Source organism: Cyanistes caeruleus, chromosome 3, assembly GCF_971803275.1.
Source record: "Cyanistes caeruleus chromosome 3, bCyaCae1.hap1.1, whole genome shotgun sequence".
NCBI classification, from domain to species: domain Eukaryota; kingdom Metazoa; phylum Chordata; class Aves; order Passeriformes; family Paridae; genus Cyanistes; species Cyanistes caeruleus.
In genome coordinates, this window is record NC_141703.1 from 8,648,977 (window position 1) to 8,662,120 (window position 13,144).

Here is a 13,144-nt window from a genome sequence, read left to right on the forward strand (position 1 = left end):
ATCTGTGCTCCGATCCCGCACCCTCCTCCAGCCCTTTCCCCGGCCAGAGCAGTGATCTGTGCTCCGATCCCGCACCCTCCTCCAGCCCTTTCCCCGGCCAGAGCAGTGATCTGTGCTCCGATCCCGCACCCTCCTCCAGCCCTTTCCCCGGCCAGAGCAGCGATCTGTGCTCCGATCCCGCACCCTCCTCCAGCCCTTTCCCCCCCGCGCCCTCAGGCCCGGGCCGGGCCCGTTGCCGCCCCCGCCCGCCGCCAGGCGGCGCTGCCCGCGGCCCGGCCCGCCCGGCGCGGCCTCCTCCCGGCCGCCATGGCCGCGCCCGCCGCGGGGACCGAGCTGCCCGTGCCCGGTGAGTGCGGCCGCTCCTCCCGGCACTCGAGGGGAGCGTGCCTCTGCCTGTGCCGGCCCCTGCTCGCCTCATCCCGCAGGTCTCCCCCGGCTCCCTCCGGCTGCGGGCCCCGAGCCGGGCCGGTGCCTTGCGGTGTGTGGGGAGGAACGCGTCCGCTGCCGTCAGAGCCCGGACGGGGCAGCCCCGTCAGCGGCCCGGGCAGGGGCAGCGCCGGGCACTCGAGGGGGAGGGTTAATTCTGAACATTAATAGTTAGTTTGTGCCGCGGTTTGGCCTACGGTAGTGTTCAAACGTTTGCTCGTTGCTGGGACAACAAACGCCTCGTGTATGTCCTGTGGGATTTAAATTACCGAGTTGATGGGATTCGGTTTCCAAACTGACGGCAGCGCTGAAGCGCAGAATGGGTCAGGCTGGAAGGGACCGCCGCGGGTTTTCTGGTCCCACCTCCCTGCTCAAGCAGGGCCATCCCAGAGCACATGGCCCAGGATTGTATCCAGCCGGTTCTGGGATTTGTCCAGTGAGGGAGACTCCACACCACGCGCGGTCACGGCGCAGGAAAGAATTCCTTCCTCTTGTTCAGGTGCAACTTCCTGAGCATCCTTTTCTGCTCGTTGTGTATTTCCCTATTGCTCAGCAACACCGATCGGAGCCTGGCACCCCCTGCGTTTAGGTATAGACATTAGTAAGATTCCCTGTAAGCTGTCTCCTCTCGAGACTGAACAGGCCCAAATCCCCCAGCCTTTCCTCCAAAGAGAAATGTTCCTGTCCCCCAGTCATCCTTGTTGCTCCCTTTCCCCCCGGACTTGCTTTGTGAGCTCCATGTCTCGCTCCTTCTGAGGAGCCCAGAACCGGGCACTGTAGTTTTGTCAAGTTGTGAAATGCTGTGGCTTAGTCAAATGAATGAGAAACAAAAGACATTGGGAAAATTATCAGGTTTTTGTATAAATTGAATGAAGAACATAAAATGTTTTCATGTTAACCCTTCTGAAGGGAAAATAAATGAACCTAAGAGCTCTCTATGTGCTGAAGAGACCGCTAAGAAAATTCAGAAGTGCATGGCTGTCTGGCTGGAGATGAAAACTTAAAACAGAGTTTTCTGATGCTGTTTAGTTTGTCTATAGTTGTATGTGTGTCCAGGTAAAATAAGGGAAAACTCAACTCTTTCTTTAAAAAGGCTTGAGTTTGTCTGCACAAAGCTGGCTGAGAAAGTGGAAGTGAAAAAACACAGGTGATAAGTATAATTTATACATCTCTGCTCCATCTGATACATAAAAACAACATCTTTGCAAATAGGGGAAGCTTTTGCATAAAATAATTATTTAAAATAAAAATTAAATATACAGTTTAAGAAAGAACTTTCAGTTTCTGGAGCTGGGGTGCATCTTGTTGATGAGACTGTTATCATTGAAAGTAAATGCACTTGGATGTCTCAGTGTAACTTTCAGAAACAGTCTACTGTTATTGTATGTATTTCCTAGCATTTGTTACATGGTAACAAAACTTACAAGGAAAAGGTTTCATTTATTCTTGGATTTGTTTTTTTTTTTTTAAATCTATGTTTATACCACAGGCTTTGACATTTTAAAATAGGAGGTTTAATTGAGCTTTTGTATCTGAGCTGATACAAAAAAAAAAAAAATTGTCTGCAAGGATTTTGACAAATTATTTAACTTGTAAGTTCATTTATTTTTCTGTAGAATTAGTATTTTCTGTCAAACCACATGCCTAACCAAAAGCTGAACAAAGAGTTAACATTCTGTGTTTTGAAACAATGTTGCTAACACTTTGAAAGTGTGAAGAATTGTGAAAAACAGGCGGACTATAAAGCCTGAAAAGCTGCTTGGACTTTATTTTGGGGTGGTTTTGTTTGGATTTTTTAGATCACGGTTTTACCACTGAAACACAGAATGGTGGGCTTGGAAAAAAACTCTGGAGACCATCTAATGCAACCCCCTTGCTAGAGCAGGTTCACCCAGAGGAGGTTGCACAGGATTGTGTCCAGGCAGGTTTTGAATATCTCCAGAGATGGAGACTCCACAGCTTCCCTGGGCAGCCTGTTCCAGTGCTCCGCCACTCACACAGGAAAGAAGTTCTTCCTCCTTTTTAGGTGAAATGAGAGTTTTGCCAACTCATGGTTTGAAGGCTGAGAGAAGAAGGAAGAGAAAGATAAGAAAATAAAATGTGCCAATGAATTGATAGAACATGTCTGTTTCAAAATATGTGAGGCAAAATTTGCTTTCACTAAAACTGGCATTATCTTTTTGTGTTTCAGAATCAGGTGCTGTTTTCACATTTGGGAAAAGCAAATTTGCAGAAGATATTCCTAGCAAGTTCTGGTTCAAAAATGACAAGCCTGTACTTATATCATGTGGAGATGAACATACAGCTATTATTACAGGTCAGTATTATAAATGGAGGATATAGAATCAGAATTGTTTAGGTTGGAAGAGATCTTTAAGATTATCAAGTCCAATCATTAACCCAGAACTGCCAAGTCCACCACCAAGCCATGTCCCCAAGTGCCACATCTATGCATCTTTTAAACACCTCCAGGGATGGTGACTCAGCCACTTCCCTGGGTATTCTGTTCCATGTAGAAATTTTTCCCAATCTCTGGTCTAAAACCTCCCTGTCACAGTTTGAGGCTATTTCCTCACATCCTCTTGCATGTTAACTTGGAGAAGTGGCTGACCCCCACCAGGCTACAACCTCCTTTCAGGATCTTCTATGGTGATAAGGTCTTCTCTGAACCCCCTTTTCTCCTACAGCTTCCCTGATAGGACTTGTGCTCCAGACCTTTCTGTGGTCATATTCCAGCCCCTCAATGTCTTTCTTGTAGTGAAGCTGACCTGTATGATAAAAGGTGATATATTTGAAATTTTGAAATTAAAATTTTGAATTAAAATTTGAAAGTTAGGAATCTTACTTGCATCCTGAGATAATACATTAATTCAGGGTGGGGAGAGGAGAGAGGAGCTGTGGAAACTGTTGGGTGCTTTTGGAGTTAGTGTGAGGTTGCTCAAGGTTTTCACAGGACATGCCCAAGAACTGTCTGGAGGAAGTTTGTAGTAACTGAGTGTATGACAGGATTTAAACAGCATAGCTTAATTCAGGCTGAATGTTTCTCATGAATCTGACAATGTTTAGTATGTTACATATATTGTATCATGGAAGTAACAGTAACTGCTGAACACCAGGAGTTCACTAGAAATATCCTTGAAACAATAAATACAATTGTTTGTATTGTATTGATGCTTGGAGTTACTGTTAACTGTCAGATGAAAATAACCCTTGAAAGAGCAGCTCAATAAAGGATTTCAGAAAATCTTACAGAAATCAGAAATAAATGGAAAAAGTGTTCAAAGAAACTCCAGTGCAATAGAGTAAACATTATTAATGGTTTTTTATTTTCTTTGAAATGATGGAAACAATGCTCATTAAAGAATTTGTTCATTTTATTTGATTGGAATTTGAATGGAAGGGACTATTCTTCTGTGGTTGAGTATGTGTGATGATTGTATTGACAATCAACTGCTGACATACAATAAGACTTTGTTGTTGAAAAAAATATATGTGTATTTTCAGGACTTTTAAAATTGGAATGTAGTTATTGCTCATCAATACCCAATTGGTCATTGCTTATTAAATAATTTCTTGAGGATTTCTTGCAACGTTTGCAACCAACATTGAAGATGCTGAATTTTTAGAAAGAACTATTCCAGGCAAAATAAAAAAGACTATAGATTTTATGGGCTGCAGAACACCCTGAGGTGAAATTACACGATGAATTTTTCAAGCCTAACTTCACAGAAGAAGAATTATACATTAATAGTTTATTTTGAACAAAGCTTGACACTTTTTCTTGGATTGAACAAATAATATTAAATTACCTGTTGCATTAAATTAATCTGGATATAACCTGGGGCACTGTGGCATTTTCCTTTTGCATTTTCTTTCTACATATAATTTTATATACCCACACCCAGTCTGAAATAACACACTTTCAGTTCTCTGTTTAAACCAGTCAATTTAAATTGCCTCCCAGCATGTTCCTGGGCCAGCACTGTTAACCCAAATCAGCAACAATCCCCTAATTCCCATATCACTGTAACAGTGACCACTTAGATGAAGCTTTTGAAGAAGTCAAAAGAGATTTTCATGTAGCACCATTTCTGTACAATTTCCCCTTCTCTCCATTATTTTAGTATATGCAGCTTGTTTCAAAAGAGTCTCAGTAGCTTGCCTTAGCTGTTGTAGTGGGCAGGTACGTCACCAGGGAGGCTTCTAAATGATCAGATCTTTATTTTCTCAAAGCTTTTGCAGTCAAGGAACTGTGGAAGTATGAGAAAATGACTTCTTTGGTAGAAAAAGGTTTTCTGGATCACTGTAAAGTAAAAGCAAAAGTGTGGGTGAGGTGTGGCTCAACAACAAGCAAAGGTAGAGAAACTGCAAGAGTCGTACCAAAAAAGTGAAGGAGGGAAAGAAAAAGCTCTTCTCCCTCATTTGTTCTTCACACCAGTGCATGCCCATGTGCACCTCACATTTCTTCAGTTAGATGGAATTGGATGATACAGTGGAATTAAGCCCTTGGGAATGAACCTGAGCTGCAGTAACACCTGGAATAAATGATCCAGAGGCTCATGCTGATAATGAGTTTACTGAGGAGGGTACATACCATGTGGGAAACCAGGAGCTTCTTCAGAGGCTGAACCTGACCTGGAAGAGATAAAAGACAAACATCGCCGAGGAAGGAAAAGTATCTCAAGCAGGTGTGTGTTAATGCATGCTTCATTTTACTTTCAGTCTTTATTTACAGGTCACAAAATTTCCCCCTCCTTTTTTTTTTTCAACACCTTGAAAGGGAATGGGAGCTATATTTGTAGGGTATAGTGGGAATATGAAGTAGATTAAAATGCAAAAATATATAAATTTCACACTTAACGTGGCTCAGCAATTGTAAGTAAAACAATCATCCAACCAGATACAAATCACTCCTTAATGCTGGATTTGGGCAGGAGAGATAGCTATCACTAACACCAAATCTTGACTGAATACTAGTGAAGAGAATGTACAAGAGCTGATATTTAGCATTCAAACAAAATATTCAGAACCTTTCAAATATAGCTTTCATCTAATCCAGCATCAATATTCCCATATGACTCCTATAAAGACAAGGGTAAAGTAAATATAAAATACTCTGTCTTATGCCTTTCTAGGTCAGGAGTTAAGAGTCAAAAATTTCATTTGCATGCTGTGGCTGCATGTTGGAATTTAAGGGACCAGTGATAGTTACTTGCTGACTTTGAGTTGGCTTGCAGAGCTAGTGGAAGAAGTGTTTTCTTCTCCAGGGAAGAAGTTTGGGGTTGAAATTTGTGTTTCTTTATTCTTTTGCTGTCTACCATTGGCATAACCTTCATTAAAATGTCCAAGCAGGAATTTTTTTAAGCAGTGATTTTCTTTAGGTCTTTAATGCAGTCATGATCAATATATATTCCAGCATCACTTGTAATATGTTTCATAATGGCTCTTGCCTCATTTCTGTGTTTTTTGGCCCAAGAATACTGATGGTCCATTCTCTGCATCTTCTATAACTGAAGGCTTTGGAAAGCAATTAATTCATCCTCATGGGAACTAGTGTGAAGAAGTATGAATATGCATATTGTTAAGAATCTCCTTCCAATGCCTGTGTATTAAATTTTCTTTCCTACAAAACTCTTAAAGTTAACAGCTGTCTTATTGTTTATTTGCCTTGATTAGAGTGTCCTAGGCAGCTTAACCACATTTAGTCAAAGAGCCTGATCCTGTTCACAAGGGGGAAAATGCTGATTAATGAAGACACTTATTCTGAACTCAGTGCTCTGGAGAGAGTTGAAGCCCCCAACACAAGAAGGAAGAAGGAAAGAAAGAAGTATCAGTTATTAAAGTAGGAGTGAAAAGAGGTGCATATGGAACCACAAGAAGATAGTATACTCCTAATTTCAGGTTTTGTAAGGCACTAAATATTCAAAGAAACCTTGGAATCTCTCCAGATGTTTTGTCACCAGTTTTCTTCTATTCATTCTGCTTACCAGTGGGTCATCAGAACATGGCACAGTATCTTTTGCATCAACTGCAAGGGGAGGATGAGAAAGATTAGTACACGTTTGTATTGATGTATATGTGCAAACAACATACTGTGCTGGTTTTGCTTGTGTGATGCCAAATGTCCTAAACATTTCTGTTATTGTTGCTCAATAAAGTTTCTGAGAATATCATGACTTGCCTAACAAAACTGATGCCACTCCTATTTCCCTGGGATGTATTTGACTTCTATATGAGTTTTAAATCATCTGTCAACATAATTTATTCACTAAATAGCTCAAATAAAAAAAATTTTAAAAAATAGTTGTGGTGCCTTGGCATTTGCTACTCTGTACAAAATACTACCTTTTATGTCTTATTCAGATACAGTTTCTCAGAAGGATCTTTTAGTAAATATTCAAGGACTATACATCACTTCCCCATCTTATTTCTCTCCCACACTCATATAATGTAAAAAGAAAAGGGGAGAATATGTAAAACATACCTTTAAACATAGGTGATTAGAGTACTTGGCTGCCTGCTATAACAAAGCATACAGGATTTCCTCTGGTGTTTCCTAGCTGCCCAATTAATGCCTTTAGAAGCACTTTATGAACCAGAAGTGCACATGACTGATGGGGTTGCCAGGAATCACAGCTATGATAGCAACTATTCATGATAAATGAGGTGGGAGACAATCTCTTGCTGAAGTGTTTCACAAAATCTCTATTGCTACACATGGAAGAGTCTTGTGGCTTCCTTGGTAGCCCTGAATCACTGTTGGTGAAACATCTGCTGGTGTACCTGCCAGTGAACACATACTTGGGAGAAATACTTCAGTTTTGCATCAGGATAAGGGTGGAGACTCCTGTTGGAAGTGTGTTTTCATCACCAAAACAGTCTGAGTAGACATTTTCATTATATCCTGTTGTTCCCCTCCTGCCCAGAGTCATAATCTTATCTGCTGGACCTGTCTTGTGCAGCCATTCCACCTGGCAGATGGCCCCAATCTGGATAACAGCACCAAAGTTGAAGCAAAAACCCAAGAGCAATTTGAGTTTACAAAATTTTGCAATTTGACCCTTGCCTATTTGTCTGCTGTTGGATTCAGTGCATCTGTGTGATGGCTAGGATATCAGTATGCAGTTATGAAACTGGGCCTTTTGCATGCAAAATTATATTTGATTTCTTGGCCGGCTTAGATTGAATCATGTCTCTTCTGCAACTTGATTTGCTGTACAGACCGAGAAACATTGCTTCATTACAGGCATTTGTTTAGGTTTCTCTGCAGTGCCTATTAATTCTCATTCTCTTTCTAAATTAACTGCTTCCCAGATTTTTTATTTGCTGTTATACTCCCAGGAAACCTGAAGTTATAAAAGGCTGTCACTTAGTTGTAAAAGAATGTGAAAAAATTCCTCTCATCTATTAAGCTCCTTGACTTACAAAGCAATGCCTGAGAATTTAAAGACTGATATAAAACCCAGCAGATTATAGGATGAAAAGCATGACCTTGTTTGAATTTTGCATGGATAAAAGAGAATGTGCTTAAATTGAATTAGGGCAGCTTGGCATCATACTCCCACAGAAATACTGCTGTCTTAGGAAAGCAGTTGGAAAGTGTAAAGCAAGGAAACAAGGAAGCCATACCACTACAGGATAGATGTCATTTGCTGATAAAAATCCTTTCTGTAATGGTGTGTTTGCTGTCAGGGACAGTTCTGCATGTGTTTGACATGATTACATTATCAAAATTAGGATGGAGATATAAATGCTGTTAGTAGAACACTGTGAGCATGAACTTGACCTCTGTCTTTCTTCCCTTCCAGCTTTCTTGGAAAGATATAATATTGGCACATAGCCCCACGTGCCAAGAATTGTAAAATCTAAAAATTTGATCAGGATTTTAGACACCAGTTAAGCATTGGTGTGTTTTTTTTCTTTTTAACTGTGCGCTTATATTTAAGAAAATGAATGGATATTTTTATTAGAATAGGATTTTTTTGGGAGTAATATTTAAAGCATTGCAATATTGTATTTCAAAGTCTCTGTAAATCACAATCAGAACCTTTACTGGGAACAGCCATATTATTTTGGCATTATTATATGAAATTGCTATTATGGATTGTGGTTGTGGTAATTGTAGATGAAGAGGGTGACAAGCTTTATGATCAAATTTTTGTTTAGGATGACAACATGTTGGAGTCCAACACACAAAGCTCTGCAGACCTTCAGAAGTAAACAAAGTCCTTTTAATTGATGTAAAAAGGTGGAGTTTTGGGGAGAGGATGTTGTTTTGTTGTGGGGTTTTTTGATAAATCAGTTTCTATTTTGCAGATTTCTGTTGGAACAAGGGTTTTATTTTCCAGTGGGAACTTTACAGCTTTACAAGATGTGATAGTTTAAAAAAGGAAATTAAATGAGTTCTTTTTAAGGTATTGTCAGTAGTCAGTTTTGGCTAATTTTCATCCCAGATGACAAAATTCTCATCTTCATATACCATCCTCAGAAAAAGCACTGGTTGTTCAGAATTATAACAGTTCATTGTTTGCAATGAACTGCAAGTCTGGTGACACATCATAGGAATTTCTTAAAGGTGATTCTAGCGTTGTCCCTGTTCAACATTTGTAACCTAATGTTTGCATTTAGGTTTACAAAATTCTATGACTGCATGGTGGATTTACACATTCTGTCTTTATATTCAGAACAACAAATTAATACAGTTTGTGAAAATTTATCAGAAACGACAATTGATAGAAATGTATATTTGTAAATAATTTTAAGACATTTAGCAATAAAAGAAATATCCCACCCTAAACAATCAAATAAGCCAAATATTAGAAATCCGTACTTGTGTTTATCACAAAGCTGCATTATTCATTTGTGTCTTTGGGGTAAGGGTGCTCAGTTACATGTGCTGTTCTTTTATACGGGGGTCAATGAATACTATGGTTTCTGAACTGCAGGGTCTGTCCAAAAGTACATCTTGTTTTCTGAAGCTGTTTTCACAGCTTCATCTGTGCTGTGATTAAAGATGAGGATGTTTCTTCTTCTGGCTGGGGATTTCTTATTTAAACAATGCAGCTACTCTTTTTGAACTGTAAAATCACAAGGATAGTTACTCTTTACACTTATATATTGAATTGCCTAAACTTAAACCTTACATTAAAAAGGAAGTAATAAATTCATTGTGAGTGCATAACCATCTTGTCTTGAATGAGATATTCAAACATATGAATGGATTCTGTCTATGATTTTTTTTTCAGAGAAAGGTAAACTATACATGTTTGGCAGTAACGACTGGGGCCAGTTAGGACTAGGATCAAAGAACACTGTCAGCAAACCAACGTGTGTTAAAGGTTCGTGTAATTTTTCTTTTTCTTTTTCTTTTTTCTTTTTTTTTTTTAGATTTTATTTTATGAAAGGAGACCCTTGCAAAAAGGTACTTCATAGGATGCAATCCCAAAATAACTGATTCTTTATTCATCATGTGTGCACATTACTACACAAGATCGTGAAGGTAGCTTGAAAGGGTCCCTTATTGATTTTCCATTACTTCAGATTCTGAGCCCTTTTGCATCTAGATTACTTCAGATACATAGAATCCAGTCATTTTTGAGGGCTCTGACTTCATGTAGTATTTGCCTTTTCTGACAAGCCACATCTTCATTTTTTACTGCAGATGACAATCAGACGCTTGGTCTCTGCATTGTCTATGTGTTAGAAACCAGAGTTCCAATAGCATTGTGTAACCTCTCTGTCCCTGCTTTCTTAGCAACTTTGTAAGTGAAAAAAATCTATCAGAAACTTTTCACAAGTACTGCTACATTTTTAACAAGTATAAGAAAAGCCCAAGGGGGCATAAATGTTAATACATTTTTATGAGGCAGTAAAATAAATTCCTACGGGTAGGAAAATATGTTTTCATTACACTGTGATCTTCTTGATCTTTCCTAGCTGTTTTTATCTTGTCAAACAAAGCTAAGTCAATACTTTTCCCTATCCCTTTACTTATGTCAAGTCAGATCTATCCCATTACACATTTCTTTTTACTATTAAATGTTTATCTTCACTCTTTCTGCCAGCAGATCGATCTGTTAGCTTATTGTTAAAAACAAATTATCCTGCTTGTTCAAACTCTGTTCTTCCTGATTTAGTTTATTCTACTGTCCTTTATTTGCTCCTGCCTCCATCTCTCTTCAGATTGAGAATGCATCTGCTCTCAGGTACACATCTTCTGTCAGCCATGTGAGAGATTGATTCTTACCTTGGCTCGAATACATTTGGTTTCAAGTTTTGGGTTTGCTGTCAAATTGCAATGGAGAAAAAAAGATGAAGAAAAGATGACAGCAATTCAAACCACACCTGGCATCCATTGAAAAAGTCACAAGGGGGGTGTCTTTTTTCTCTTGGCAGTAAGACAGCAGGAGGAATTCCTGGAGCTTTTCTCACTAGCCTTTGGTCATCCCTTGGCTTTGGGAGTGGGGTTGCAAGGACACTTTTCAGTTTCTGCTTGGAGCCAAATGCTTGTGTCTGCATGTTTTCTGAGAAAATATCTTCTGGGTCTTGGTTAGAGATTAATGAAATTGGTTATGAAAAGTCACCAGCAACACTGTAAATATAACATGGCTCATAACATACAATTGATTAACCTAAGTGGGAGGAAGTTTAGGGAGCACAGGCTTCAAAAGAGCTGACTAAGATTATCTCTGAAGCTGAAGAGTGTTGGGACATAAAGATTGTAGGAAGAAGCCACCATTGGAAATGTTATGGTTCCAGCCTGATGGTAGTGGTAGGTAAGTGTTGGATAGAAGATGCAGGAATCTGAATTTGGAAAAATTAAGTTTGCATCTGTGTGACAGACCTGGGGCAGTTCATGCTTAAGTTGATAGATTTGTTTGGTGACTTGGTAGAAGGGACCTTAATCTGTGTGTTAAAGAGCTGATGAAAGTTGATCTGGAAGGGCTGAAAAAGGGATTGTGAAAGGGATGATTGTTGTTGGTTTTGTTATGGACTAGTGCAGTGGAAAAGCAATTAAAGATTTATTATGTAAAAATAATCCTGGTTTAGAGCATTATATAGGCTATGGGGACATGACTGAGAGAAGATAATTTGTTGACAATGAACAGTAACTGGAGCAAGGATGGAAAAGTCAGGGAGACATTTTTCCTCTCTATTTCTGAAATGGAGTGCACTTGTCATAAGAGAAGAGGAACCTCTGTATTTTCTCTTTCCCACCAAAATAACTCCTAACTCCTCTCACATACATTCCCAGTCTTTCAAAGTGACCAGACTGCAGAGAACTGTGTGCCATGGCACTCTCATTGGTGGTAACTCAGCTGAAATTGAGATGGCATGACACATGTAAAAAATGTAGACACTAGTCCAGGTGGGGCTGCCCTTGGCAATTGAGGTCAGTCATCAGGAAGTGATCACAACAGAGCAGAAAAGGGATGTGAGAACAACAAAGGGAGGTAGGGATGGTAAGACAAAGGAACAGGATTTTGAAGATTTACAATAGTAGGAAAAGTCTAAGAGGGAAGTAACAATAGCACTGTTAATGAAAACTGAAGACAGCTTAAATTATTAATTTTACCCTGCAACTTAATATATGCTTTGAGGGGTATCCTGTAAATGGTAAATTCCAGGGACTGTGGCATTGGGATGAAGTAACCATCATCAGGCTGAATGGTTTAAATTTTTAAGGTCTGACCTATTTTCTTATCTTGGGGGAATTCTGATTTGATAAGTCATGTGCTAGATTCATATGGGCAATGAAACGAAATAATTCTGTTGGTAAAAATGTGGAAAGAAGAAATCAGAGCTCCCTCTAGAGCATAGAACATTTTGTTGTTGAACCAGCTATCAGCCTGTTTGTAACTTTCTCTCCTCTGGTTTTAATTCTTAGCTTTAAAACCAGAAAAACCAAAACTTGCTGTTTGTGGAAGAAACCACACTTTAGTTTACACAGGTAAGTAACCTCTATTTCATACATATTCAAGATACGTTTCTTCCTTTGCTTTCTTGAAAAATTGCATTAATAACCCCAGAAATGTTGAAGAAGGGAAAAAAAAAAGGAAAATGGGTCTTCTAAAACTTAGGGATTTGACATCCAGTTCTTAGAATTCAGAATTTTTTAGATTTTTTAAAATTTATTCTGAGCAAATGCATTTATAAACTAATGTTACATAGTAGTTTCCTAGTAATAGACATATAGAAAAATTTCTTGCTAGCATTTGAAGTTAACAATTACGAATGTTTCCTTTAAGACTTGTAAAGATATATTGTTATTTTTATATGCATCTGTACTCAAATTTACCTTTGACTAATAATCTTTACTAGTGTGAAGTTATATATTTGAATAAATATATTAGAACTGAATGTTTTCAAGTCTTCAAATTTTTTGCATATTTGGTTATACAAAATAGTCTGCTATTTCAATGACAATTTGCTTTATTAAGCTATAAATAAATAAACTGTAAATTTAAACTTAAATTTGTGGAGATACAGCATACAGAGAATTTATGAAGATTCTTGTCATGCTTCTATGATTTATGTAATGGAATAGCCATCTCTGTGGTTGCAATCCTTTAGCTTTCAGTAATGTTGTAAAGAGGATTGTTTGATTATTAGGAGGTTTATGTATGTGGAGACCCTGAACACTGTAAATAAGACTGTTAGAATAAAATGGAACATATTAATAACAATCAAGTATGCAAGACTGCACAGGGTAAATATT

The 13,144-nt window shown here is 38.8% G+C and overlaps 1 protein-coding gene across 6 annotated transcripts in view; it reads left to right on the plus strand.

The window, feature by feature from the left end:
- Positions 1-249: 249 nt before the first annotated feature.
- The window catches only part of RPGR (retinitis pigmentosa GTPase regulator), a 38,154-nt gene continuing 25,259 nt past the window's right edge, over positions 250-13,144 (plus strand). The window contains exons 1-5 of one of the 6 annotated variants that reach the window (XM_086879752.1): positions 280-346; positions 2,618-2,743; positions 4,865-5,114; positions 9,672-9,764; positions 12,314-12,376. Coding sequence is in view for 4 of the 6 variants with exons in the window: in XM_086879747.1 (XP_086735873.1) it covers positions 703-925; positions 2,618-2,743; positions 9,672-9,764; positions 12,314-12,376 (505 nt within the window). In the remaining 2 variants the exon portion in view is untranslated. Of the gene's footprint in view, positions 1,016-2,617; positions 2,744-4,864; positions 5,115-9,671; positions 9,765-12,313; positions 12,377-13,144 lie in introns of all 6 variants that reach the window. The other 5 variants (XM_086879750.1, XM_086879748.1, XM_086879751.1 and 2 more) reach the window with 5 other exon arrangements.